The sequence below is a fragment of the Pan troglodytes genome, chromosome 20 (assembly GCF_028858775.2).
Source record: "Pan troglodytes isolate AG18354 chromosome 20, NHGRI_mPanTro3-v2.0_pri, whole genome shotgun sequence".
Classification (NCBI taxonomy): Eukaryota; Metazoa; Chordata; class Mammalia; order Primates; family Hominidae; genus Pan; species Pan troglodytes.
In genome coordinates, this window is record NC_072418.2 from 19707882 (window position 1) to 19735786 (window position 27905).

Here is a 27905-nt window from a genome sequence, read left to right on the forward strand (position 1 = left end):
AGCCAGAGCCAGTCAGGGGCTAAAGTGGAAGCTCCCTACTTCACCAGGGGAAGGATGATGTGGATTGTTTTTGTTTTACCCCTTCTGTTGAATGTTTACAGACACAAACTTGAGTTCTAATAAAGAATTGCATTTCCCTAAAAAAATAAATAAAGTATGTCCACTCGAGGGCCAATTCTTAACTTGCTGTCCCAAAACCACCCCTTGTGACTGAAGGACATGAAATAATCTCGAAAGTGGGATACTGGGCATGTCATGGAGGCCCGGAATTTCAGGACCAGTCATCCAGAAGAACTTGAGAAAACACAGGTCTTCCAACTGGCCCCTTCATAGAAAACGGAGGCTTCAATTGCAAAACAGGTTTACTGTTTTATCAAACAAGATTATCACATAAAAAACAGCTACAGTGCTACGGAAGTATATAAAGTGCTCAAGTATCCTGAATGTAACCATGAGTCATGACAAGTCCCTCCCTGAACGAGAGACAGAGGGCGGGACTTCTACCTGGCTGCTTGAAGAAAAATCTTCGCTTGGGCTGATGAACATGGCCTGAGCGGGGGCTGACAAAGCACCCGGGTTGTCGTCCTCAGACAGGGGCATGTTCTTGGGTGCTCCCCCAGATTCTCTGCAGGCACTGTCTTGATTGAAATACCACCGGCTGGGGGGCGCCATGCCCTGGGTCTCTTCCCAGACTTCCTGGTTTGCCAAGGCTGCCTCTTTGCTTGCCTCTGCGGAGAGTTCCAGCACCTGGGCAAAGCTCCTGTTGAGGATGGGAGAAATAACGGCTTTCACCCTCTGAGGTGAAGTGCATGCGTGTGGTGAACGAAGGGCTGCCACACGGGGAGGCGGATTTTCACATGCCCCACGTGCTCAGTGGGAAAGGGCCAGCAAATAAGATCCGTCTGAAAAGACTCAATCAGGGAAACCCCCCAAGAACAGCACCAGGCATGAAAGGAAAGATTCATCCAAGAAATGTTCACGGAGCTCAGTGCTGTGCTGCTGCTGTGGTGGGAGTATCTGTCCCCTCCCAAACTCCCATTAAAAATTAATCCCCTGGCCAGGTAAAGTGGGATTAAAGTGCTGTAATCCCAGAACTTTGGGAGGCCGAGGCAGACAGATGGCTTGAGGCCAGGAGTTCGAGACCAGCCTGGGCAACATGGCAAAACCACGTCTGTACAAAAATTTTTTTTAAAAAACTGGGCGCGATGGCTCACACCTGTAATCCCAGCACTTTGGGAGGTTGAGGCGGGCAGATCGCCTGAGGTCAGGAGTTCAAGACCAGCTTGGCCAACATGGTGAAAGCCCATCTCTATTAAAAATACAAAAATTAGCCGGCCGTGGTGGAACGCACCTGTAATCCCAGCTACTGGGGAGGCTGAGGCAGGAGAATCGCTTGAACCCAGGAGACAGGGTCTATAGTGAGCCGAGGATAGCGCCACTGGCACTCCAACCTGGACGACAAAGTGAGACTCCATCTCAAAAAAAAAATTAGCTGGGTGCAGTGGTGCACGCCTGTAGTCCCAGCTACTTGGGAGACTGGGGTGGGATGATCGCTTGAGCCTCGGAGGCAGAGGTTGCAGTGAACCGAGATCGCGCCACTGCACTCCAGCCTAAGCAATGAAATCCTGTCTCAATAATAATAATAATCCCCAATGTGGCAGCAGCGAGATGTGGGGCCTTTAAGAGGTAACTGGGTTCATGAACATTCTGCCATTCATGGATGAATGAGTTATCCCGGGAGTGGGACTGTGGCTTTATAACCCTTTGATGTCTCCTGAATTGATCCATGGCCACCCACAGGAGAAAGAAATGCCACAGTGGGTGGCTGGCTGTTTTGCATAAGTCCTTTTCCAATATTTTAAGCAACTCAGGAAAAAGATTTAGCATTGTAAAAAAGAGAAAAGATACTCTACTGGAAGAGGTGGAGAAAAGTGCGTGGTTAGAAATCTCCTGGGGGAGGTTAAAAAAAAAAGTGGGGGGAGGTCTTGATGGGTTTTGGGGGTCTGGACGCACAAGGATATGTGCTCTGTGCAAGCCACTGCACAGTCCTTTAAGATCTGGGCCATTTCTATCAATCAGAAGTTCAAAAAACATCCTCCTGGGACCTTACCCTGGAAGGCATTGAAAACACCAACAGGGCTGATGTGAGGGCGCCTGTGCTGCTGGGTTACTCTGAGGATGTGAACGATAGGTGACACCCTTTCTCTTCCAGCTGCTTGAGAACTTCCACAGATTTTTTTTTTTTTTTTTTTTTTTTTTCCTGAGACAGGGTCTCACTCTACTGCTCAGGTTGTAATGCAGTGGCACGACCACAGCTCGTTACAGCCTTGACCTCCCCGGGCTCAGATGATTCTCCCACCTCTGCTTCCTGAGTAGCTGAGACCACAGGCATGCACCAGTGTGCCTGGCTAATTTTTGTATTTTTTAAATAGAGAGGCCCGGCATGGTGGCTCACGCTTGTAATCCCAGCACTTTGGGGGGCTGAGGTGGGCAGATCACTTGAGGTCAGGAGTTCAAGACCAGCCTGACCAACAAGGTGAAACACTGTCTCTACTAAAAATACAAAATTAGCCGGGCGTGGTGGTGTGCACCTGTAATCCCAGTTAGTTCGGAGGCTGAGGCAGGAGAATTGCTTGAACCCAGGAGGTGGAGGTTGCAGTGAGCCAAAATCATGACATTGCACTTCAGCCTGAGCAACTCTGTCTCAAAATAAATAAATAAATAAATAAATAGAAACAAGGCCTCACCATGTTGCCCAGGCTGGTCTTGAACTCTTGGCCTAAAGTGATTCTCCCACCTCGGCCTCCCAAAGTGCTGGGATGACAGGCGTGAGAAACTGCACCTGGCCCTTCCATGGATTTTTCTGAGCTCTTTTGTTCTCTCTTCCCCCTGCTCTGCTTGAGTCTTATACCCTGTGAATCTAGGACACATCTTATAGCATATTTGATCCTCACTTCACCTAGAATCCCCATTAGCTCAAAAATGACTGAGAAGTAGGCTAGAAAAGGGAAATTAGCTGGGCATGGTGGCACACACCTGCAGTCCCAGCTACTGAAGAGGCTGAGGTGGGAGGATCACTTGAGCCCAGGAATTTGAGGCTGCAGTGAGCTGAGATCTGCCACTGCACTCCAGCCTGGGCGACAGAGTGAGAATCTGTCTCAAAAAAAAAAAAAAGGGAAGGCAAGGCGGGTGCTCTTGGATGGAGATTTTGTTATCCACAATACAGATGACAATGACACCTGCTGGCCATTCTTGTATCGTGCAGCGTCTGGGAAAAGAGCAGCTCGCTCAGGGGACTGAACCTCCTCTGAACTCCAAGAGGAACTCGGCACCACCCCAACAGTGCAGCCACCAACAGCCCTGAGCAAACAGGGTGCCACCTCTTTCTTAAAGCATTTTCCGAGGTACCTTCGGAGCTCAAGGTCCTTTTTCACCGTCACGTCCTTGAGTTCCCTCAGTAAGTCCAGCACCTGCACATTTTCTTCCGAATCACCAACATCAAGTTCTCCCAGGAGGCGCTGAGTGGTCACCAGTTCTTGCTGCAGGGCATCTGGAGGGGAAGAGGGATGGTGGGCGATGGATGGCAAGGTGCCCCACGCAAGGCACACACAAGTGGAGTGGCCGACAGACTTCTGTCACGATGCTCGGCTATCGCGCTGGAACCGTGGAAAGCGCACAGGGAAGAAGCCGAAGCCAAGGAAGACATTCATCCCTTATCCAACCCGTGCTCTGAGATTGTGGGACAGGCACATCCATCTATCCAGGAGGGCATTGGACCAGAACTGAAATGTCACTCTGGTGTCCTCAATAGAAACCAATGCAAATGTGAAAAGGGCTGTGCTGTGCCAGGGAGAATGCCTGAGACCTCCAAGCCAGACCATGAGCAACTGAAAAACAGTCCTTGTTGTCTGCACCACTGAGCAGAAGGATGCCTGCAACTGCGGGACCTGTGTCACCTGCACTAGGACAACACGCCTCTCTACCCTAACATACGTCACATCAAGGCCAGTTGTACATGAGAGTCACATTTTGGGAGCCTTTTAAGTGCCGTATCAGCCAGCCTCTTCTCCCTCCGGCTGTGGACCGAATTATGCCCTCCCTAATACGTACGTTTCACTCCAATCCTCCACTCCTAGTGAACGTGACCTTAACCGGAAACAGGGTTTTGTGGATGGGGGGGAGTTAAGATGGGTGGGGCCTAATCCAGTGACTTGTGTCCTCATCAGATGCGGGAAATTTCTTTTTTTCTTTTTTTTTTTTTTGAGACAGAGTCTTGCTCTGTCACCCAGGCTGGAGTGCAGTGGCACAATATTGGCTCACTGCAACGTCCACCTTCCGGGTTCAAGCGATTCTCCTGCCTCAGGATCCTGAGTAGCTGGGATTACCGGCACCTGCCACCACACCTGGCTTTTTTTTTGTATTTTTAGTAGAGACAGGGTTTCACCATCTTGGCCAGGATGGTATTGAACTACTGACCTCGTGATCCAGCCGCCTCAGCCTCCCAAAGTGCTGCCATAACAAGCATGAGCCACTGTGCTGAGCCTGATGCAGGAAATTTCAATAACGAGACAGCCAGGGAGGAGGCCACGTGAGGACAGGCAGAGAATGGAGGGACACGGCCATGAGCCAAGGAACGCCAAGGGCCGCCAGCAGCCACCAGCAGGTGGGGGAGACACAGGATGAGCTCACCTGACAGCCCCTGGAGGGAGCCCATCCCATCAACGCCTTGATTTCAGACTTCTGGCTGAAATCAAGACTCCCAGAACTGGGAGGGAATATCTTTCTGTTGTTGCAAACCACCCATTCTGTGGCCGCTTGGTATGGCAGCCTCGGAAAACTCAACACGATCCCTAGGCCGTTCCCAGGAACTACCTAAGGAACTGAGCAGAGACTGAGTGTTTTCTAAGAGTTACAGATGTGGAGGTGACCGCAGTCATAAAATCAGAAACCCGGCCGGGCAGGGGGCTCACACCTATTCAGGAACCCAGTGCTTTGGGAGGCCAAGGTAGGAGATCACTTGAGCCCAGCAGTTCTAGATCAGCCTGGGCAACATAGCCACACCTCGTCTCTACAAAAAAATATAATAATTAGCCAGGTGCGCCAGGAGCAGTGGCTCATGCCTGTAATCCCAGCACTTTGGGAGGGCAAGGCGGGCAGATCACCTGAGGTCGGGAGTTTAAGACCAGCCTGACCAACATGGAGAAACCCCGTCTCTACTAAAAATACAACATTAGCCGGGCATAGTGGTGCATGCCTGTAATCCTAGCTACTCGGGAGGCTGAGGCAGGAGAATCGCTTGAACCCAGGAGGTGGAGGTTGCAGAGAGCCAGGATTGCACCATTGCACTCCAGCCTGGGCAACAAGAGTGAAACTCCGTTTCAAAAATAAATTAGCCAGGTGCAGTGGTGGATGCCTGAAGCACTAGGGAGGCTACTACTCAGGAAGCTGAGGTGGGAGGATCTGAGCAGAGCCTGAGAAGTTGAAGGCTGCAGTGAGCTATAATTGCACTACTGCACTCCAGCCTGGGCGACTACACTAGAAGATTCCACCTCCGCAGAAAAATGAACAATGGCAGGGCATGGTGACTCATGCCTATAATCCCAGCACTTTGGGAGGCCAAGGTGGGAGGACTGCTTGAACTCAAGAGTTCAAGTCCAGCCTTGGCAACATAGTGAAACCCCGTCTCTACAGAAAAAAAAAAATAATAATAAAAAATACATACATACATACATACATATATATATATATATATATATTAGCCAGGTGTGGTGGTGCACATGTGTACTCCTAGCTACTCAGGAGGCTGAGGTGGGAGGATCGCTTAAACCCAGGAAGCAGAGGTTGCAGTGAGCTGAGATTGTGCCACTGCACTCCAGCCTGGGCGACACAGCAAGATGCTGTCTCAAAAAAAAAAAAAAAAAGAAGAACCACACTCCAGGGTAGCCAAAAACTTGCTCTGTGGGAAGATACCTGTTCTGAAGAGAATTTAAGGTGCAGCGCGGCAGTTTTTCACACTTGCCAAAGTCTTCAAGTTAGGGATTAGGTGGGAACCCTATGCCTGAAAGGGACCTCACTGGTCTGCTGAGGGGGAAAGCCGGGGTGGAGCTGGTGGTCTTGTCACACCCCAACCACTACGGCATATTTGTTGGGACCAGGACTCAGGAGACTACAGGTCGTCCCCGCAAAATGCCTTTTGGCAGGACAGATCGCTGTGAATCCCACTGCCCAAGGTTCAAATCCCAGTGTGGTTACTTACTCAGGGTGAGACCCTTGGAGGAACCACAGCCTGGCCAGCCCTCCCCATCCTCTGCCTTAGCTGGGGAAGAGGGCACTTGCGGTGATGACATCAGGCCCACAGGAAGCACCCACACACGCTCCTCGCCCCACCTGCTGCACACGCACTGGGACGCCCCGTTTCCTACCTAAGAGCTGCTGCCTGTCTCCCTCCAGGTGGATGGACCTCACGGGCAGCTCGTGCCTGGTAGTGTCCAGGGCCGTGGCGAATGTCCTGTATTGCTCCTTGAAGCGTGTGGCCACTGCCTCGAAGGGGCTGAGCATCTCGATCTGTAAGCAGAAGGGATAATCGGGGGGAGACCCTGGAGTCCCCTCTCTGGAAGCTTAACAGAAGCTTAACGGCTCGTGCAGGGTTAAGATACAGCGCTGTTCTTCACCACCCCCCAGGGAATCAGAGCTCAGGAAGTTTCCGAGGGTGTGGTGAGCTCTCCCCAAGAGAGCCAAGTGGATGGCAAGGCAGCCCAGGCCCCTTACTGAGAACGTGTGTCTGCCAGTGGTTCTAGGCTTGGGCCCTCAGCTGAGCCCACCTGCTTTAGAGTACTGCGCCTAAACGCCTGCCTTCCACAAGGCCATCCCCGGCATGGCCCACTCCCACCCCAAACATGCTGTCTGGGTCTTCATGGGGGTCTGAAATGATATACGATTGACCCTTGAGCAACACGGGAGTTTGGGGCATCAACCCCTGTGCAGTCAAAAATCTGTATTTAACTTTTGACTTCCCCCAAATTTACTGATAGCTACTGCTGACTGAAACCTTACTGACAGTAAACATTCAATAAACATGTAAATAGATTAGCATCTATACACACACACATACACATACACACACACACACACACACACACACACACACACATATATATTTTCTTTAGATGGAATCTTGCTCTGTCTCCCAGGCTGGAGTGCAGTGGCGCAGTCTCGGCTCACTGCAACCTCTGCCTCCCAGGTTCCAGCAATTCTTGCGCCTCAGTCTCCCAAGTAGCTGGGTTACAGGCACGCATCACCATGCCCAGCTAATTTTTTGTACTTTTAGTAGAGACGGGGTTTCACCATGTTGGCCAGGCTGGTCTCAAACTCCTGACCTCAAGTAATCCGCCTGCCTCAGCCTCCCAAAGTGTTGGGATCACAGGCGTGAGCCACTGCACATACATATTTTTTATAGACAGATCTTACTGTGTTGCCCAGGCTGGAGTGCTGTGGAGTGATCACAGTTCACTGCAGCCTCCACCTCCCAGGGTCAAGCAAACCTCTTGCCTCAGCTTCCCAAGTAGCTGGGACTATAGGCATATGCCACCACACTTGGCTAATTTTTAATTTTTATAGAAATTGGCCGGATGCGGTGGCTCACACCTATAATCCCAGCACTTTCAGAGGCTAAGGAGGGCGGATCACTTGAGGTCCGGAGTTCGAGACCAGCCTGGCCAACATGGCAAAACCCTGTCTGTACTAAAAATACAAAATTTAGCCGGGCGTGGTGGTGCATGCCTGTAGTCCCAGCTACTCAGGAAGCTCAGGTATGAGAGTTGCCTGAACCTGGGAGGTGGACGTTGCAGTGAGCTGAGATAGCACCACTGCACTACAGCCTGGGTGACAGAGCAAGACTCCCATCTCAAAAAAAAATTTTTTTTTGTAAAGATTGGGTGTCACTATGTTGCCCATGCTGGGACAAGTATGTATGCACTCATGACGTGCCTAACTTTTTCTTAATTTTTTCAGTATTTCTAGGCTATAAGGTTCATCTATGAGTTTCTTCAAATTGTCACAAATCTCTAAAACTTTTTCCAATAAACTTATTGAAAAAAATTTGCATGTAAGTGGAATCTCACACTTCAAATTCGTGTTGTTTGAGGGTCAACTGGGTTTGTCTCTTTTTCTTCCATTTTGAGCTCCCTAAAGTCAGAGACCTTGTACTCAAGCCCAGGGTCTAGCTGCAGGGGTGCTCACATGAAAATTTTGGATGTTAGGGGTTGAGCTGTATCCCCCCAAATTCATACCTGATGATCCAACTCCCAGTACCTTGGAATGTGCCCTTATTTGAAAAGAGGGACTTTATCAGGGTCATCAAGTTAACATGAGGTGATGGGGGGTTGTAGGGGGGATGCTAATCCAACACGACTGGTGTCTTGTGGGGAAAGGGGGACACAGACACACACAGCAGGGAGGACATGTGAACACAGAGAAGACAACCATTCACAGGCCAAAGACAGGGCCAGGAGAGATTCTCCCTCACGGCCCTCAGACAGGGCCAACCACCAACACCTCAATCTTGGACTTTCAGCTTCCTGAATCGTAAGAGAATGAATTCCAGTTGTTTTGCCCACTCAGGTTGTGGGACTCTGTCCCAGCAACCACAGGAAACTCACCCACTGGGTGGGGGGTCCGCCCCTGCCAATCAGCCCTTTCTGGGTTCCAAGGGTTCGTTCCTGTCCTTCTCCCACATGGACACTGCTGACCACACAGCATTAGGAGTGATGTGCCTCCCAGCAGTACCCTGACCCTGAAGGGGAGTCCCAGAGCACGTCATCCTGTTGCTGCTCACGATCATCAGGCGCTCAGGAAGTCTCTGCACAAGTGCATAGAAGGTGCACGCCTCCCTTATTCGTTCACACTTTACTTTGTAAACTCATCCTCTAAAAGTGTCATCATAGACCAACACCAGGATCAGAGCAAGTGTGGCATTAAAAGCCCAACACAGTTAGAAGCCAGTGAGCAATGATACCCTAGCACGAATGCTACCCAAAACAGTGGAGATGGGACAGATTCACAGGGAACACTCACTGGTCACAGAGTGTCACTTACAACTGACCTGGGCATCCAGGACATCTGCCAGTTCCCGCTTCCTCTGAGAGAGGAGAAGCCTGCGCTTCAGGTCGTGGGCCTTTTCCTGTAGCTTCTCCTTCTCCTTACACATTATTAATAAATTCTTTTCTGCCCTTCTTTCAAACTCAGCAAGATTGTTCTCCATCTGTTAAATGTGAAAGAAAAGCTCAAGCAGGTGGGGACTCCCTCCCCGTGAATGGAGGCCACCCTTCCATCCATGGCATACGTGAACAAGAAACTGTTTTCACCTTTACGGATAGTAGTGTCAGCAGTAGTGTCTGAGACTCCATCATTTCCATTGCTTCAGATAAATCCTTAAGAAAAGAAAAAGACCCTCTCAATTCCTGATGAAGTGGTATAAATCCAACTCTTTTCCCAGCAGGGGCAGAACTCTGGCTTGTGTGGATTTTCTGTATTCAGTTTGATATTTGGTAGTTCTCTACTGTAGTGGGTCTATTGCTTCTATTTTCTTTTATTTGGTTTTCTCCGGCGCTCTGAGATGAAAGAGGGAGGTCCACAACTTTCCTTCCCCTGGCACCTGGCAGGTGGAGAGACAGCAGCAGCTGGGTAGTCAAGGACAAGCTGAGAATACCCACCAATTTGGTGCTGCACCAGGACCAGAATGCCGTCTCCCCGCCTGCTGGTCCCCCAACCACCAGTCTTGTCCTCACCCCAGTGAGACCACAGCCTAGCCGTCCTCCCACCAAGGGACAGGGCCTGGCATTGTGCCTTTCCCAGCACAGCGTGGGCACAGAGAAGTCCCCTGTCTCATTTTTTACATGGCTCCATATTGGTATCCACTACTGAATGTGTACTCGGGGAAATGTAAACTCTACAAATGATCTAAGAACATCTGTGGTCTTGATTTTTGTCCTAAAGGGCATGGGTGTCTTTTATGTTCTTGGATCCATGGGCACTCGGCATCTGGTTCAGAGTGGACTCTAAATCAGATCTATGCAACCCATCTGTCGCTGCCCTCTTCTTTCAGACACTTACTGGGCTCTTTTTCCGAGGGGCAGAAAATGATGTCGACTCAGGTTTCTTTGATATTGTTTTTGCTAACTGTGGTGTCTTTTTGATGATGCTTTTGTCTAAGATAAAGCACAGCATTTTTAATGGTAAGTAGCGTATATAGACTGGTCCCTGGTTGCCATTTTTTTTCTAACGATGGCTTTATTGGGATGTAACCCCATCATAAATTGAGGAGTATATGGACTTATAACAGTCCAGTTAAAGTTGTTCAACTTTGCAAGGGGCAAAAGGCAAGTTTAATACCCTTTATCAAGGTATTCAGTATATTTTTGATGTACAATATTTTCAACTTACAATGGGTTTGTTGGATGTGACCCCACTGTAGGCCAATTGTACTTTGGAAGCCCACTGAGACCTACTGCAACCCCCAGTGAGTGACAGAAGGGGTGAAACAAATGATTTACCATTAATAGCAGAGAGATCCAGGTCAGGTGGAGCTGTGCCATGCCCTTCCAGCAACGTGGACTGCAGGTCACCCTTTCCGACCCCACTGCTATCTGCTGTTAAGAAAAGAATCCCCGAAAGTCAGCACAGTCAAGAGACACTCTCCATTCAAGCCAGGAAATGCAGGCCGTGTTTTTGAACAATACCACTTGCTTCTAAAAGCCCAATTTCGTCCAAGGTGGAAAGGCTAAAAAAAAAAAAAAAACCTGTGGAAATTCCCAGCCATCACCTTGACTCTATTTTTAAAGTACCACTAGAAGACAGAGACATTCTGTATAACCAAAGAGACGCAAATAGGCCTTTCTGCTAGTTCACAAGATGCTACAGGTGGGATACGATGCCATATTCCCATTCTACCCTCTACTCTCTTTCCATCTTTTTTGTTTTTGAGACGGAGTTTCACTCTTGTCACCCAGGCTGGAGTGCAATGGTGCAATCTCGGCTCACTGCAACCTCCACCTCCCAGGTTCAAGTGATTCTCCTGCCTCAGCCTCCCAAGTAGCTGGGATTACAGGCACCCGCCACCATGCTCAGCTAATTTCTGTATTTTAGTAGAGATGAGGTTTCACCATGTTGGCCAGGCTGGTCTCAAACTCCTGACTTCAGGTGATCCATCCACCTCGGCCTCCCAAAGTGTTGGGATTACAGGCATGAGCCACCGCACTCAGCCAAGTAATCTTTCCATCTTTTTTCTGCAGCTTCTGGACTGTTCATCCTCCCTGGGAGTTCCCTTCGTCTTTTAACGTATATTCTAAACTGTAAAATTAAGCCTTACACTGTCTAAGATGGGCACTAGCATACAGCATGCTACCACTACACAAGAGCCCAGGAGTGCTGCAGATGCCAACAGATGGCACGTACGGTATGTTGTGTTAGGAACTAAGCATGAGACTATTTAATGAACAACTATGCAGCTGAGGAAATGAATGACCTGGAAATGAAAAGAGGAAGGTCACTGCAATGTGTAGGGTACAATATAACAACGATTTGTGTTGAAATTCTTTAAAAAAATCTGGAAAGATCAGCAAAAATCTATTGAGAGCACATGCCCTCAGGGCACAGACTGGGAGCCTGGGGTGAGGAGGTGGAAATTTTTTTTTTTTTTTTTTTTGAGACAGGGTCTTGCTCTGTCACCCAGGCTGGAGTGCAGTGGCACAATCTAGGCTTACTGCAACCTCTGCCTCCCAGGCTCAAGCAATCCTCCCACTTCAGCCTCCTGGGTAACTGAGAATACAGGCGAGTGTCACCATGCCCAGATAATTTTTTATTTTTTTATTTTTAGTAGAGACAGGGTTTCACCATGTTGCCAGGTAGATCTGGAACTCCTGGGCTCAAGGGATCTACCGGCTTCATCCTTCCAAAGTGCTGGGATTACAGGCGTGAGCCACCACACCCAGCTAGAGGTGGTAACTTTTTATTGCTATTGCTTTTGCCCTGGAATATTTTATCATCAGCATGTATAGCATTTGCACTAAGAAAATTAATTTTCTACAAAGCCATACAATGGAACTCAAACAAGCAGTCCTTTGAAATCATTATGGTGTGGTTTAAATTAAGGTTTCTTAGCCATGGCATTGCGAGCACATGGGGCTGGATCCTTCCTTGCGGTGGTGGGGGTGTGCTGTGCATTCAGGATGTTAAGTGGCCTCCCTGGCCTCCACCCACCAGACGCCAGTAGAACCCCTTCCCCCAGATATGACAACCAAACACATCTCCAGACACTGCCTAAGCGTTCCCTGGGGGTCAGAATCGCCCTTGAGTAAGAACTGGTTCTAAGGTGTGGCAGGCCCAGTCTGATCCCCTGGCCCCACCAGCATTCCCAGCTTCATGCATGGCCTTCAACCCAATTAGATGGGGAAAGACTAGCAGGCTGGCTCTAGTGTGCCTGCTTCTCAACCACGCCTGGGAAGGGCATAGCGCGAATTCTCACAAACATCTACACCAGGAGTGGCAAATTGTAGCTCATAGGCCAAATCCAGCCCACTTCCTTTGCTTGTAAATAGTTTTATTGGCACACAGCTATACCTGTTCCTCTATGTCTGGTCTGGGGTTGTTTTTAATGTTACAAACAGCAGAGCTGAGTCTTTTTGTTGATGTTGTTGAGACGGTGTCTCACTCGGTTGCCCAGGCTGGCATGCAATGGAGCAATCTCGGCTCACTGCAACCTCCGCCTCCCAGGTTCAAGCGATTCGCCTGCCTCAGCCCCGCACCCTCACCCCAAGTAGCTGGGATTACAGGCGTGTGCCATCATGGCCAGCTAATTTTTGTATTTTTAGTAGAAATGGGGTTTCACTATGTTGGCCAGGTTGGTCTCGAACTCCCGACCTCAGGATGAGTCCTCACAGCCTCTCTAAGAGTCTTGCTCTCAGAGCACCAGTGGGAAAACAGTCACATAGACAAGAAACTGATGTCACAAAGCAGTACCATGATGGCAATGTGGCTTTTCTCTGGGGCCACACAGGGAAGAAATGATCTCCCCTTTGCTCCGCATCCCCACTCACCTCCCCACATCCCCCCAGTCTGTCCTTATGCTCCAACTCTCTCTGCTCACTGCTTCTGACCCTTCCCAGAAAGGAAAGAAGGAACTTTAACTTAGCACCCATGGAGACAAAATTTACTGCCGCGCTCATCACTGCCCGAGGACCATGGCTGTTTCGCACCTTTGCTTTTCTGGAGCAGGCTGGATTTCCTTCCACCTTCAGACATCTTCCCTCGGGTCTGTGACCCATCTCCTGCAGGAGCCTGTTATGGGAACACATGACACTCAGAGGACAAGACATCCTCCCTTCACAACAACGGGCCCTGATGCGGTCTGCACTGTGTTTCGTAACTGCTCTTACTTTGAGGCAGGGGAGACATTTAAAGAGGTTTGAAATCTTACCTCATATATACAGGACAAACAAATTTTGTCAAAATGTAGATGCTCACTTGCAGAGAACATAGGAAACTACCAAAATGTTTGCTGGTGATTATTGACATGGTAGATTACAGGTGACTGATTTTTTTCTAGACACATTTAAGTATTTGCTAGTTTTCCAGAGAGAACATACAACTTTGGTCATCAGGAGAAACAAAGTTTTTACACATATATTGTCAAAAAATATTTTTTTAAAGAAACACATGGAGCACTGGCCTTCTAATAACCAAAAGCAAAACGAAAATCTTATAAAGAGCAACGGCCAGGTGCAGTGGCTCCCGCCTGTGGTCCCAGCTACTCAGGAGGCTGAGTTGGGAGGATTGCTCGGGTCCAGGGGTTTGAGGCTGCAGTGAGCCATCACACCACTGCACCCCACCCTGGGAGACAGAGCAAGACCAGAGCAACGACATGACAACGCACAGACACCACTCTCATTCAATATCACAGTGGAGGTCCTCAGATAAGAAGTAAAAGGCAAACAGGTTGAAAAGGAAAAGTAAAACTCTGTTCTTACAAACGTAATTTTTCATGTAGGAAATCCCCAAACATCTTCAAAACTGCTATTAAAATTAGTAAGTTTAACAAGAGTTTTCTTTCAATTTTGTGTGTGAACTTGACTGGATATGGGGTGCCCCAGACTGAACATTTTTGGGTGTGTCTGTGAGGGTGTTTACTAATGAGATCAGCATTTGAATTGGTGGATGCAATAAACTGCCCTCCCCAGTGTGTATGGGCACCATCCAATCCCTTGAGGGCCTGAATACAACAAAACAGTGGAAGGAGGAGAAATTCACACCTTTTGCTTCCTGCTTGCCTGGTTGAGCTGAGACACCTTACCCCATCTCCTGACCTGTCCTCAAACTGGCACTTACACCTTTGGCTCCCCTGGTCTCAACCCTTCAGACTCACACTGAACTAAACCACCAACCTTCCTGGCTCTCCAGTTTGCAGACAGCAGATCCTGGGATTTCTCAGCCTCCATAATCACATGAGCCAATCCCGTGTAAATAAATCTCCTTTTATATATTCATATCCTTTTATAAGCCTCTCTTATTGGTTCTGTTTCTCTGGAGAACTCTAATACAGCAGGGGTGCAGGACACACGGTCAATATGTAAAAATTCACATTTCTAGCAATGAAGTAGCAATGAACAAGTTTGGAGATTGAAATTAAAATAGAGTACCATATACAATGGCACTAAACACCAAATGCTTAGTTATAAACCAAATAAAATATGTGTAAGATCTATAATCTGGAAGCTACAAAACAATGTTGGAGGAAATCCAGGAAGATCTAAATAAATGGAGAAGCATACCATGTTCATGGATTGAAAGACTCGCTGTTATTAAGAAGGCATTTGCCCTGATTTATGGATTCAATATAATCAAAATCCAGCAGATATTTTGCTAGAAAATGACAATTCTAAAATCTCTATGGAAAGCCAAAGGAACTAGAAGAGACTAAACAGTCTTGGAAAAGCACAGTGAGAGGTCTCACATTACCTGTTCTTAGGACTTAGTGCAAAGCTACAGTAACCTCAGCAGTGTGGAACTAGCATAAGGATGCATACATAGAACAATGGAAAAGAACAGAGCCCAGACATGATGTACACATACATGGTCAACTGGTATTTGACAGAGATGATGAGAGAATACAACGGGAAAAAGGAAAATCATTTCAATAAATGGGATTACAACAACTGAACACCCATACATGAAAAAACAAACTTTGATTTAAACATCACACCATACACAAAAACTAACTCACAGACTTAAAAGTAAAACCTAAACAACAAAACTCGTACAAGAAAACAGGAGAAAAATCTGTGATCTTGGATTAGGTGGAGATATCCTGGATAAGACTCCAAAAGCACAATCCACAAATGGGGAAAGTGATCAAATGGGCTTCATCGAAATCGACAACTACTCCCTCTTAAATTAAAGCACTTAACAGCATGAAAAGACAAGCCAGACTAGAAGAAAATATTTGCAAAGCACCACAAAGAGCTGGTATCCAGAATATAGAAAGCACCCTCAAAACTCAGTAACAAGAAAACAACCCAATTTAAAACTGGACAAAAGATCTCAACAGACACATCCGCAAAGATACAGGAATGGCAAATAAGCAGATGAAAAGATGCTCAATATCATCGGCTATTATGAAAACGCAAATGAAAACCACAATGAAGTATCACTTCACACCCACAAGACTGGCTAGAATGTGAAAGTAACAACTTGCACTCTTCATCTATGTGCCTAGTGGGAACATAGATGGTGCAGCCACTGTGGATAACAGGTAGTTTCCTGTTACCATTATATAGAGATGTTTTCATCTACAACTCATGGCTTGTAACTCCTATAAACCCTTGTTACAGTAAGCAGGATCTCTCTGACCTCCCACACTCCTTTCACCTGCCAGAGAGGGTCCTGCCTCATACCCCAGAGGAAAAAATGCAACAGAGGCCAAGAAGAATCTGAACAGACAGGACTTGCTGGGTTTAAAGCATGCCCTTTTTGACCAATCACATTTCCACAGGGCTGTCCATGCTTCGTTCGTGCCTAAGTCATGAAGACTCTATAAAAACCCAAAGGAGCTGGGCGTGGTGGCTCATGCCTGTAATCCCAGCACTTTGAGAGGCCAAGGTGGGCAGATCACGAGGTCAGGAGTTTGAGACCAGCCTAACCAACATGGAGAAACCCCGTCTCTACCAAAAATACAAAATTAGCTGGGCGTGGTGGCGTGCGCCTGTAATCCCAGCTACTCCGGAGGCTGAGGCAGAATAGCTTGAACCCGGGAGGCAGAGGTTGCAGTGAGCCAAGATCGCACCACTGCATTCCAGACTGGGCGACAGAGCGAGGCTCTATCTCAAAAAAAAAAAAAAAAGGACAGAGCTTGGAGAGATTTCAGATCAGATAGCTAACACATGGAGATTCCCAAAGGGTGGTATGCCCGAACAGGCCATGGAAGCTCTGTGCGCCTTCCCCCCATATCTCACTCTACACATCTCTTATCTTCTAAAAAAAAAAAAAAAAAAAAAAAAAGAGACAGGATCTCACTGTCACTCAAGATGGAGTGCAGTGGCTCACTGCAGACTCAACCTCCTTGGCTCAAATGATCTTCCTGCCTCAGCCTCCCGAATAGCTGGGACTATAAGCACCCACCACTACACACAGCTATTTTTATTTTTTTTGTAGAGGTAGGGTCTTGCTATGTTGCCCAGGCTGGCCTCAAACTCAGGCTCAAGCAATCTTCCCACCTTGACCTCCCAAAGTGCTGGGATTACAGGCCTAAGTCACCATGCCCAGCCACTTGGCTAATGAAAAAAAAAATTTTTTCAGAGACGGGGTCTCGCCCATGCTAGTTTGGAACTCCTGGCCTCAAGCAATCCTCCCATTTCGACCTCCCAAATTGCTGGGATTTCAGGCATGAGCCACCACACTTGGCTCCATCTGTATCCTTTGTAATATCCTTTATAATAAACTGGTAAACCTAAGTGTTTCCTTGAGTTCTGTGAGTCACTCCTGCAAATTAACTGAACCTAAAGAGGGGGGTCATGGGAATCCCAACTTGAACTTGGTTGGTCAGAAGTTCTAGAGGCAGAAGAGGGGCAGTCTTGGAGACTGAGCCCTCACCCTATAGGTTCTGATGCTATTTCCAGGTAGAGTGTGTCAGAATTGAATTGGAAGATACCCAGCTGGTGGCTGCTGCTTGCTGGTGGGGGAACCCTCAGAAGTCCTGTGTTGACTGTTGTTGAGTGGGAGAATAGGAAACACAGTTTGAGTTTTTCTACGAGCCAGCAATCCTCCTCCTGGGAGAAATAAAACCACGTCTACACAGAAAAACACACAAGAATGTTTACGGAGGCTTTATTCATAATCACCAAGACAGGAAACCAACTGACTGCCTGTCAATCAATGAACAGATGAACACAATGTGGTCCATCCACTTGATGGAATACTATTCGGCCATAAGAAGGAACCAGGCCGGGCATGGCGGCTCATGCCTGTAATCCCAGCATTTTGGGAGGCTGAGGCAGGTGGATCATTTGAGGCCAGGAGTTCGAGACCAGCCTGGCCAACATGCTGAAACCCTGTCTCTACTAAAAATACAAAAATTAGCCAGGTGGGGTGGCACACACCTGTAATCCCAGCTACTCGGGAGGCTGAGGAAGGAGAATGGCTTGAATCCAGAAGGCGGAGGTTGCAGTGAGCCGAGATCGCACTACTGCACTCCAGCCTGGGCAACAGAGCGAGACTCCATCTCAAAAAAAAAAAAAAAAAAAGGAAGGAAGCACCTACATGCAATACATGCAACACAGAGGAACTTGAAAGGCACTCTGCTAAGTGTCAGGAGTCAGAGGCAAGGGCTACAAACTGTGATGCCACAGATATGACCTTCTAAAAAAGGCAAAAATGCAGATTCAGAAAGCCAATCTGTGGTTGCCTGGGGGTGGGAGAGGGGCTGGTCCTATCAGATCACAAGGGGATTTAGGGATGACTCGTTCTGTAGCTTGATTATAGAGGCGGTTCCATGACTGTCTATGTCTGTCAAAACAGGCAAGACCCTATGCTGAAAAGGGGGATGCTGACTCCATGTAAATGACACCTTGATTTTTAAAATGGGGGGAAAAAACAGAAAAGATCTAAAGGGTAAAATGTTACAGCACACAGACACACGGGGGCGCTGTAACCAAGTCTTGGCGACAACATGAAAATTTGGAGCGTGGAAGACTGTGACTCTTTGTTGAAAATTGCTCTGAGAAGATTATCTGTTTGTGCAAAGGTATCCTCTTTTCTCAAGCCGAATCTTAAGTCACAGGGCTGAGAACCCACCAGCCACCCAGAGTGGAAGACAGGCAGTGGGAATCTGACTTAATTTTATCATAAACCAAGATTTGGAAAGCAGAGGGAAGAATCCAACCTTGACTTCACTGAAAGAAAATATATAATTGTACAATCTACTGATTGCTCCCACGAACTCTCACACAAAGCACGTTCTCACGTGGTTAAAGATCTTTCATGCCATTACTTTCAATGGTTTCACGATATTTCATGGTGTGCCTACACAATAGTTCACTAAACTCTTACTCCAATTCGGAGTGATCAAAGGATGTCATTTTTCCCATAGTTTTTCTCTAAAAACCTGTTTTTTTATTTTATTCTTTTTTTTTTTTTTTTTTTGAAGACACGGGACAGGGTCTCACTCTGTCGCCAAGGCTGGAGTGCAGTGGTTCAATCTTGGCTCACTGCAACCTCTGCCTCCCAGGTTCAAGCGATTCTCCTGCCTCAGCCTCCTGAGTAGCTGGGATTACAGGTGCACGCCACTGCATCCGGCTAATTTTTGTATTTTTAGTTGAGACGGGGTTTCGCCATGTTGGCCAGGCTGGTCTCGAACTCCTAGCCTCAAGTGATCCGCCCACCTCGGCCTCCCAAAGTAGCTGTTTTTAAATACCAGCCAGACACCAAGAACTGTGTGCTGGGCACTGGATAAGACAGCTTCAGAATCCAGAAAGCGAATTAACTGGGTTGAAAGGCAAGAACAGGCTGGGCGCCAGGGCTCACACTTGTAATCCCAACATTTTGGGAGGCCGAGGCGGGAGCATCACTTGAGCTCAGTAGCTCAAGACCAGCCTGGGCAACATAGGGAGACCCCGTCTCTATAAAAACGTTTAAAAATTAGCTGGTGTGGTAGCACACGCCTTTCGTCCCAGTTACTCAGAAGGCTCAGGTGGGAAGATGGCTTGAGCCTGGGAGGCTGAGGCTGCAGTGAGTCGTGATCACACTGCACTCCAGCCTGGGCAACAGAGAGAGACCTTGCCTCAAAAACAAAAAAAAAGGGTAAGAACGATACCATGTTTCAATGGAGATCACAGCTTCGTAAAAGAGATGCTTATAGCCATGAGCCATCGATGACAGACTCACAACTGGCAGCATGAAGGGCTGATGGTCTCAAAAGCACCTGAGTGAAGATCCCAAAATGCTTCCTTCAGGACCAGGTTGTGACCGCCTCCCATGACTAGTTTCGGAATTCCAGTTACTCAGAACCATGCTCAGAACTGCTGCAAATGGAAGCTGGGTGCGGCCTTACCTTTTGGGTTGTCTTCTTTTCATACTGCAGATACCGGGACTCAATCACTCTTCCACCTGTGGGGACACACTGTTGGTGCACAACAAAACTACAAAGGACCGAAGACCCCACACACCCAGACCCCACGCCCCAGAGACCCAGATGCCAGGGGCCCTCTCCACTCAGTGACCAGAACAGAGGAGGTCACCACTCCTCCTGCTCGCCTCTGATCACGTCCTTCGGCAGCCTCGAGCATGCATGGGACGCCTACTGTATGCAAGTCCCAAGCCATGTGTGGAGTCACAGAGTTCCTGAGGAAGTAAGATCAAGGAACACCCTCCAAGGTCAAAGCTGCAAGTGCACTCAGACAAGCGGGAGGGAAAGAAGAAAGAGCTTTCACTGACGGCCTCCAGGTGGCTTCCTCCTTCCTCCCATCTCGTGTGACCCCAATGGCCCCTTCCCCCGCCTGTGTGTCTGGGACTCACTCCTGGTACTACCTTTTACTCCCCCCGCCCCTTACTCAGTTTGGGACCCCCTGCCCTGAGACATGCCCAACACCCAGGCCCTCTTCAGACAGAGCCAAATCCCTGGTGACAGCCCAACCCCAGGTCCCCTTCCAGGGCTACTCCTGGGAGCATGACTGTGGATGGAACAAATGCCAACTGTCACCCCAGCTTCTGGAGGTAGGGGTCTGAACTGGATCCAGTTAGTCCCGTTCTGTCCCCCAGCCCTCTCCCGGACCCCTCCCTCAAAACTGTTCCTCCCACCTCCTACACCAGGCCCAACCCTCGGTCTCAGCAGGTGACCTGTTTCCTCTTTCACTGGGAAGACAGAAGTGGCCCCAGGAGACCCTCCCACCACCACATCCAGCCACCTCCAGTCCTGATGGCTGCATTCCCCCGGCCCTGTGAATGGACCTCTGTGCTCCCAGATAAAGCGCCCCCCATTCTGGGCGCTAAAGCCCAGCCCTCACTTCCAAAAGGAAATGCCCTGCAACTCCCACCTCCCTGCCTGAATCCCCACAGCTCCTCTCTCCACCAGATGCTGGAGGTCATTCTTCCTCCTACCTGCACTCTCTGCCTCCCCCCATTTCTCCCATCCCCTTGACAGCAAACACCCCAAGTTCTTTACTCACCAGCTCCCCTTTCTCTCCTTTCTCCTTCCCTTGAATCCCGCCCCCCACAATCCAGCTTGCAGACACACCACCGCACCAGAACACCTTTGGACAAGACCACTGTGACCTCCCTTGCTCCTGAGCCCAGCAGTCCATTCTCAATCCTGGTCATCTGAGCCACCAGGCACAACCACTGCTCGTTCCCTGCTTCCTGAAACCTTCCATCAGCCTCCAACTGCCCTTCAGGGCTGAGACAGGCTGGCGTGCTGGGTCCATGGGCTCAAGAAGCCTAAGTGCCTCCGGGAACCTTCTGGGCCCTGTGCCACCAGCAACTTGCCTCTAACCTTATCACTTTGTCACCTCTCACTTGCTCTATTCAGCCGCTCTGCTGCGTGGACCCCCTTGCTGTGCATCCCCCTGCAGGCACCTCCCTCTCTCAAGGCTCTGCTCAGTTCAGACCACAGCACACTTGTCTCTGCCTGCCATTTCGTCACAGCATCTGTCATCATCTAGCGCCCCCCACAGCCTCCTTACGGTTCTCATGCAATGCCCACCTCCTCCCTAGAGCCCCAGGGGCCCAGGATTTTTGTCTCCTTCGCTGGCTGCTATGTTCCACCACCTGGCACGGGGTAGGCACTCAATAATATGTCAAATGAATGATTCTAGGCCAGGCGTAGTGGCTCACGCCTGTAATCCCAGCACTTTGGGAGGCCAAGGCAGGCGGATCACCTGAGGTCAGGAGTTCGAGACCAGCCTGGCCAACATGGAGAAACCCCGTCTCTACTAAAACTACAAAAATTAGCCAGGCGTGGTGGCATGTGCCTGTAATCCCAGCTACTTGGGAGACTGAGGCAGGAGAATCACTGGAATCCAGAAGGCAGAGGCTGCAGTGAGCTGAGATCGTGCCATTGCACTCCAGCCTGGCAACAGAGTTAGACTTTGTCTCATTAAAAAAAAAAAAAAAAAGAACGGTTCTGCATTGTATCGGTGCCATAGAGCTCAGAGGTTTGCCTTTGTACTGAAGAGGCCCGGGGAGAGTGACATGCTCAATGTCACACAGCTTGAGAGTTCAGCCAAGTGAGATTGTGACTTCGACCATATCTTTGTTCCAGTTGATTCTTCTGTTGGGGACTGGGGTTGCAGCTGCTACCCTGAGAGGAAAGGAGGTGCCCTCAGAGTTAACAAGGATCCTTCAGTCAGCCAAAGGGCCGGGCTGTCAATCTGGGCAGCCCCAGGGTAGGAATGCGCCATGCCTGCAGAGCGAGTGTGGGTGCCGGTGGGTGCCCGGGAGCTGTGGACAATCGGGAGGCCACTCTCATGGTGCAGGTCTCTAAGGGCTGAGGCCAGGACCAGGTGGGGTCCCAGGAACAACCAGGCCACAAGAAGAGTCTACCCTGGATGGTGATCGAACAGCTGAGAGAAAGGACATCCCCAGCTCCCAGCAGAAAGACCATCCAGCCCGGGTCTTTCTAGTAGCATCAGGAAACAGTTTTGCTCAACAAGGAGGATCTCAGGCTTGGGCTGCCTTGGATGGTGGGGAAACAAAAGCACTTTCAAGTTTCCTGAAAACTAGGATACAACTGTTTGTTTTAAACAGCCTGGCCAGGCGCGGTGGCTCACGCCTGTAATCCCAGCACTTTGGGAGGCCGAGGTGGACGGATCACTTGAGGTCAGAAGTTTGAGACCAGCCTGGCCAACACGGTGAAACCCTGTCTCTACTAAAAATACAAAACTGAGCCAGGATGGTGGCAGCTCCCAGCTACTTGGGAGGCTGAGGCAGAGAATCGCTTGAACCTGGGAGGCGGGAGCTACAGTTAGTCGAGATCACGCCACTGCACTCCAGCCTGGGTGACAGAGCGAGACTCCATCTCAAAAAAATAAATAGACAAATAAATAAACAGGCTGAATTTTCCACAGAAGCAATATTATGAAGAAGGATACAATTCTTGTCCAAGAACAAGGTAGCTCATAAATATTATAGCTGTTATATGCGAGATTAACATGTGATGTTTAGAACTTGGGATTAAGTGGTCAGGAAATAAAAAGACAATTTACCCAGCGACGCTGAAACATACAAACCTTGCCTCACTTGGAAATAAAATCCTGCTCTAAGCTTGCTGAATTGGGCCCTGCGACACTGCACACACTGAGAAAATACCTCATTGTATCATAGTCTTGGCCTCCAACGATGGACTCTAGAATCTACCATGCAAGCCGAGCATTTCCTTTTGTTTTTTTTTTTTTTTTTGAGATGGAGTTTCGCTCGCCACCCAGGTTGGAGTACAGTGGCGCGATCTTGGCTCACAGCAACCTCCACTTCCCAGGTTCAAGCCATTCTCCAGCCTCAGCCTCCTGAGTAGCTGGGATTACAGGCACCTACCACCATGCCCGGCTCATTTTTGTATTTTTAGTAGAACGAGGTTTCACCATGTTGGTCAGGCAGGTCTTGAACTCTTGTCCTCATGATCCACCCACCTTGGCCTCTCAAACTGCTGGGATTACAGGCGTGAGCCACCGTGTCCAGCCACATTTCCTTTTTTTTTGTTTTGTTTTGAGACAGAGTCTCACTCTGTCGCCCAGGCTGGAGTGCAGTGGTGCGATCTTGGCTCGTGGGGGAGGCCATTAACGGTGATCCCAGACCGATAGGTGGAAATCAGATGTACAGGCACCCCTCATGAGACTGACACGCTCACGCAGTGGGAATTGAGAGTTTGATTTTAGGCCGGGGGCAGTGGTTAATGCCTGTAATCCCAACACTTTGGGAGGCAGAGGCGGGAGGATCACTTGAGGTTAGGAGTTCGAGACCAGCCTGGGTAACATAGTGAGACCCTCCGTCTCAAAAAAAAAAAAAAAGGCAGAGTTTGATTTTTGATAATGATCTCCATGGTCTCCACACCCACGCTTCCAGGGGACATGTCCCGGACACAGCCCATGACCCCCATGGCTGCCAAGGGAAGCCACTGCTCAAAATGACCACCACCATTCCTGACACAGTCCTCGCCACAGGGCTGGGATGGCCAGACCCAGAATCCCCACAGGTGTGACTACAAGGAAGTAAAGCCACAGGCCCCCTTCTCTGGCCTGTTTTTTTCTTCCTCCAAAAGCACGTAATGAAAGAAGAAAACCATGTTCCTTAAAGAGATCCTGACACTGCTTACCTTGAACTCTTTTATCCTTCTTCTTGGCACTGCTAGAATTTGTGGGGCCGGTTGCAGGCTTCCTGCAAGAGAAGAGAGAGAGGTCTTGTTCACCTCACTGCCCAAGAAGCACAGGGAAGCCGGCGAGGTGCCTGCTAGTTGAAGCTCAGACAGCCCAGTCCGAGGGCTGCCCGAGGACAATTTCAGTGAGGGTGGGCCACCTCAACAGGAAAAGGGACACAAGGAGCAGCCAGCCCTGGTCACCTGGGCAAGAAGGCATAGGTGAACACCCAAACTGAGAAGAGAGGAGGGTAATGAGAGCTCTGTGGAAGAGATCACAGCAGATCTCAAATTATCCCTGGGTTCATTCATTCACCAGACATTGATGCACCTACTGTATTCCAGTAGAGACACAGTGGTAACAAAACACAGAGCTCCTTCCCAGAAAGGGAAGAACAACATCTTGACAGGCAGGTACGAGGAGTGGTCCCAGCAGGTACCTCACTTTGGGAGGCTGAGGCTGGCGGATCACGAGGTCAGGAGATCGAGACCATCCTGGCTAACATGGTGAAACCCCATCTCTACTAAAAATACAAAAATGAGCTGGGGTGGTGGCATGCGCCTGTAGTCCCACCTACTCAGGAGACTGACACAGGAGAATTGCTTGAACCCGGGAGGCAGAGGTTGCAGTGAGCCAAGATCACGCCATTGCACTCCAGCCAGGGTGACAGAGTGAGACTCCGTCTCAATAAATAAATAAATAAAAATAAAAATAAAAATAGAATGAAGCCTGATGTAATAGGAAAGAAGGGACCCTGAGATAGAAATCGCTGACTCATCAGCTGTGGGGGTGCAGGAGAGGGAGAATCTGGGATGACTAGGGGTTTCAGGGTTTCAGCCTGAGCTGGTGAGAAAAGAAGGGATCCAAGAACAGACACCAGCAACACAGGAGGGGCAAGTGGGTGGGCAAGTGGAGGGGCAGGGCCAAGGCCAGGGCACTGTAACTCCTGCTCCCATCACCAAGGGCGGCTCCACTGGTCCCTGCGGCCACCTCCTCTGAAGCAGGCTCCCAGGACCCCAAAGTGAGACCCAGACAATGTTGGGGACACTTCCAGGCCACCGTGGGGAGAGGCAACTTAGCAAGTGTTCGCCAGGTGCCAGCAGCTGCGCTCGCCCATAGGCTCCTCCTAACCCGACAGCTTCCTAACTGTTCACACCTGCTTTTTCGTCGCTGCAAAACAAAGACACACAGGTTTTACATAGGTCAGCCCCGGGGCAGTCTCACAGCCAGAAAGAGACAAGAGCACAGACTCCCTCTGGGGACTGTGCTAGGGCTGTGGCCTCAAACCGAATGGGCTCCTGGGTGAACCTGCTGCGACCTGAGGGGGGTCCCTACAACCTGTGCGAGCCTCAGGTACTGCACCTGTACCTGGGAGGTGCTACTGTCAATCTATCGGTTACGGCAAGGGGCGGTGGAGTGATTCCTCTTGCTGGCCAATTTCACTTCAGTTTGCACCTGGCACAATCAACACTGGCAGAATTAACAAAACTAGACAAATATAGCCTCATGATCATTCATGCCTAGCTCTCGGTCAGTATTCAACTTCTTTCTGTTCATGGTGTGTTACCCTAGGCAAGTCACTTCCCCTCCCTGGGTCTCCATCATCTCCTCAGTAAACTGGGAGCACAGAATAAAGCGCGTGGGAGGATTAAAGGGGACACTTTGGTCGCCCAACACTTGTTCACTGCATAACGATAATTCCAAGAGCGACATCACAGTAAAGACCCAGGCGCCGATCTAAGCGCGTTTCAGCCTCACGCGACGCGTACGAGGTTGAGCTGCGTCATCGGCCCCATTTCGTAGCGGAGGAAAGCGAGGCACTGGGCGGTCAGGCCGCTTGCCGGAGGTCGCCCAGCGTCCCAGCCGAGGACGCGGAACTCAGGGCCGGTCGGGTGTCTGCGCTCCGGAGCATGCGCAGAGGCAGCACGCCATCGGGGTCTTCAGGGGCCCACGCAGTTCCTGGCGGGGTCGAACCCGAACTCACCCCGAGGGTCCTCACTCCCCAACTCCGCTGCCCATCCTCTCCAGCCCTATGGCGTCTACAAATCCAGACCTGCGGACGCCCCAACTCACCCAGCGCCTCGCCCCGAGGAATCCGCCATTTTCCCGCCTTCCACCTCAACGCCCGACCCGCCGGCTTTTCAAAGCCGGACCCGCCCCCTTGCTTGCGGGTCGGACCATTTGTGGAGACGCAGGAGGGGTGGCTGCGAGGCGTGAGGCAGCGCCGGCTAAGTGTGGAGAGCGCGGCCCCAGACGCGCGCTTCGCCTGTCCTCCCCTCGCACTTGGTCTCGCCCACCATCGGCGGTAGTGGGTAGGGGCGGTGGGTGGGACCTGATCTGTCGGAAAGTAGGGGCGGGGCTTTTCGCGATGCCCCGCCCCTAGGAGCGCTGGCGTCACGCCCCCGTCCCCGCCTCTCCGGAACCCGGAAGCGGGAGCGCGCGGGGGAGCGGCGGGCGCGGCGGGGCGGAGCGGCTCGAGCAGCGGCGGGCTGGCAGGCGGTCGTCCGGCCGGGGACCCGGCCCGGGACCGGCGGCGCGCGGCGGCCGAGGCCAGGTGAGTACCAGGCAGCCTCGGGTTGGCGACTCGAGCTCGAAGCCTGCCTTTGGGGGCTGCGTAGAAGAGGGACGGAGCTGAGGGCTGATGGGGGACGCGACGGCAGGGGTCGAGGGGGCGGGAACGAGCCTGGGGGTCTTGGAGAGGTTGCTGGGGATGAAGTGGAAGCGAGACGGTGAAGGAGAAAGTGGATGGGGATGGAGCTGGTGAGGGAGTTCGAGGGCGTGGGGGGGGGTGAGTCTTGTGGCTTTGAGCAGCTTCTCTGAAGAGGACGTGGCTTAAGTGGTAATTGGGGGGTCGCAGGAAACGGCGTTGTGGGGAGGCACGGAGGCGGGAACGAGAGGCCCAGGCTGGGGGAGTGGGCAAGGCCAGGGGCGGGACAGCCGGGGTGCGGTTGAGGGGAAGGGGTGCGAGAGCGATCTGGGGACGTCTGCCCGCGCGATTGAAGGAAGGGTGTCTGAGAAGAGGGCGGCGCCTGGCCCCCAGTGGGCGCTCAGTAAATGCGGGGGGTTCTGAACTAACTGATGCGGCAGCCGGCTATTGGGAAGCGGGGAAATGGGAGCTGGAAGGGAAGTAAACGGAGTAGAAGTCATGGTAAGAACTGAGGGTAGGCTTAGGGAGGGAGGGCCCGGAGAGGAGGGAAGAGAAGGAAGGGGTTAGAGTGGCCCCGTGCAGATAGATGTTGAGGTGCAGCCTCTGGAGATTCCGTCCCCCCACCCTCCCCTCTTGATTCGTGTCCCTCCTGACTTCACACTTAACAGCTGGGTGACCTGGGACGAGTCCCAACACCCTCTGTGCCAGTGTCCTCGTCTTGGAAACTTCACCACCCTCCGCTTAAGACAGGACTAGCAGGATTCTGGGATTCCCTGGATCCAAGGAAGGGACCTCAGGGCCGGTTGTGGGACCGGAACTGTGTTTCAGGAGGGAGTGTGCATGCACCCTCATGTACAGGACTGTCGCCACCTCCGCAGAGCTGCATCCTTGGACTTAAATGGGTAAAACGACGTACAGGAAATCTGTCCCCCGGTTGCTCTGAGCTCAGCCCTGGAGAGGCACGACAGTCACGAGCCCTCCTTTCTTTCCTGGGCACCCTGGAGGCCAGGGGTCTTTAAGGGATGGCTTCTCTGCTTCTTTGTCTGAGGTGGGAGCCGGTGGGGACACTTTCCAGCCAGAGAGTCCCAACTAGGTTTGTTTTTTGATGTTGGAGTCTTCAGAATCTTAAGGTGTCCAGGAGCAGCCGGAGGTGACCTGGGCTACAGGAAAGTTATTCACATCTGACAGGCCTGGCTCTTGTGGCCCTGGCAGGGACTTTGTGCAGGGTGCTTTTGATTGGCATTCATTTCTCCCCTTTCCCAACTGTAGGGATCTTTATCTGGGATCTGCCAGAAGGGCTGGGGAACCCCAGCTTATATTTAGTTTATAGCTCATTCAGGAGATGAACCTGGATAGCTGGAATATAAAGAGGG

At 50.4% G+C, this 27905-nt stretch overlaps 2 protein-coding genes across 9 annotated transcripts in view; one reads left to right on the forward strand and one right to left on the reverse strand.

Annotated features, from left to right (window-relative positions):
* Window positions 1–344: 344 nt before the first annotated feature.
* HAUS8 (HAUS augmin like complex subunit 8) lies at window positions 345–26344 on the reverse strand. 5 transcript variants are annotated; one of them, XM_001173112.6, is made up of 11 exons: window positions 25959–26344; window positions 23846–23907; window positions 19595–19650; window positions 13251–13332; window positions 10551–10646; window positions 10111–10205; window positions 9363–9428; window positions 9101–9259; window positions 6423–6564; window positions 3409–3550; window positions 345–760 (listed from the first exon to the last, which is right to left on the reverse strand). In XM_001173112.6, exons 1-11 carry the CDS (start codon window positions 25985–25987, stop codon window positions 457–459), a joined length of 1233 nt encoding a protein of 410 aa, XP_001173112.3. In that variant the 5' UTR covers window positions 25988–26344; the 3' UTR covers window positions 345–456. The 5 variants fall into 5 exon arrangements, with proteins under 5 accessions (XP_001173112.3, XP_009433208.3, XP_063657392.1 ...); XM_009434933.5 differs by having other exon boundaries at window positions 10551–10643; window positions 25959–26191; XM_063801322.1 differs by lacking the exon at window positions 10111–10205 and having other exon boundaries at window positions 25959–26195.
* Window positions 26302–27905, forward strand: part of MYO9B (myosin IXB) — a 139002-nt gene continuing 137398 nt past the window's right edge. For all 4 annotated transcript variants that reach the window (XM_063801321.1, XM_054673116.2, XM_054673117.2 and 1 more), the window contains exon 1: window positions 26302–26439. The gene's annotated coding sequence lies outside the window, so the exon portion shown is untranslated. The remainder of the gene's footprint in view (window positions 26440–27905) is intronic.

Bases quoted from the DNA above. Each gene is read 5' to 3' on its own strand.
- HAUS8 (XM_001173112.6), bottom strand. From the start codon at position 25,987: ATGGCGGATTCCTCGGGGCGAGGCGCTGG. The intron at 13,333-19,594 runs GTAAGGCCGCAC...TTCCCATAACAG, and splicing joins AAAAGAAGACAACCCAAAAG to GCTCCTGCAGGAGATGGGTC. The intron at 10,206-10,550 runs GTAAATCATTTG...GCTTTATCTTAG, and splicing joins GGATCTCTCTGCTATTAATG to ACAAAAGCATCATCAAAAAG.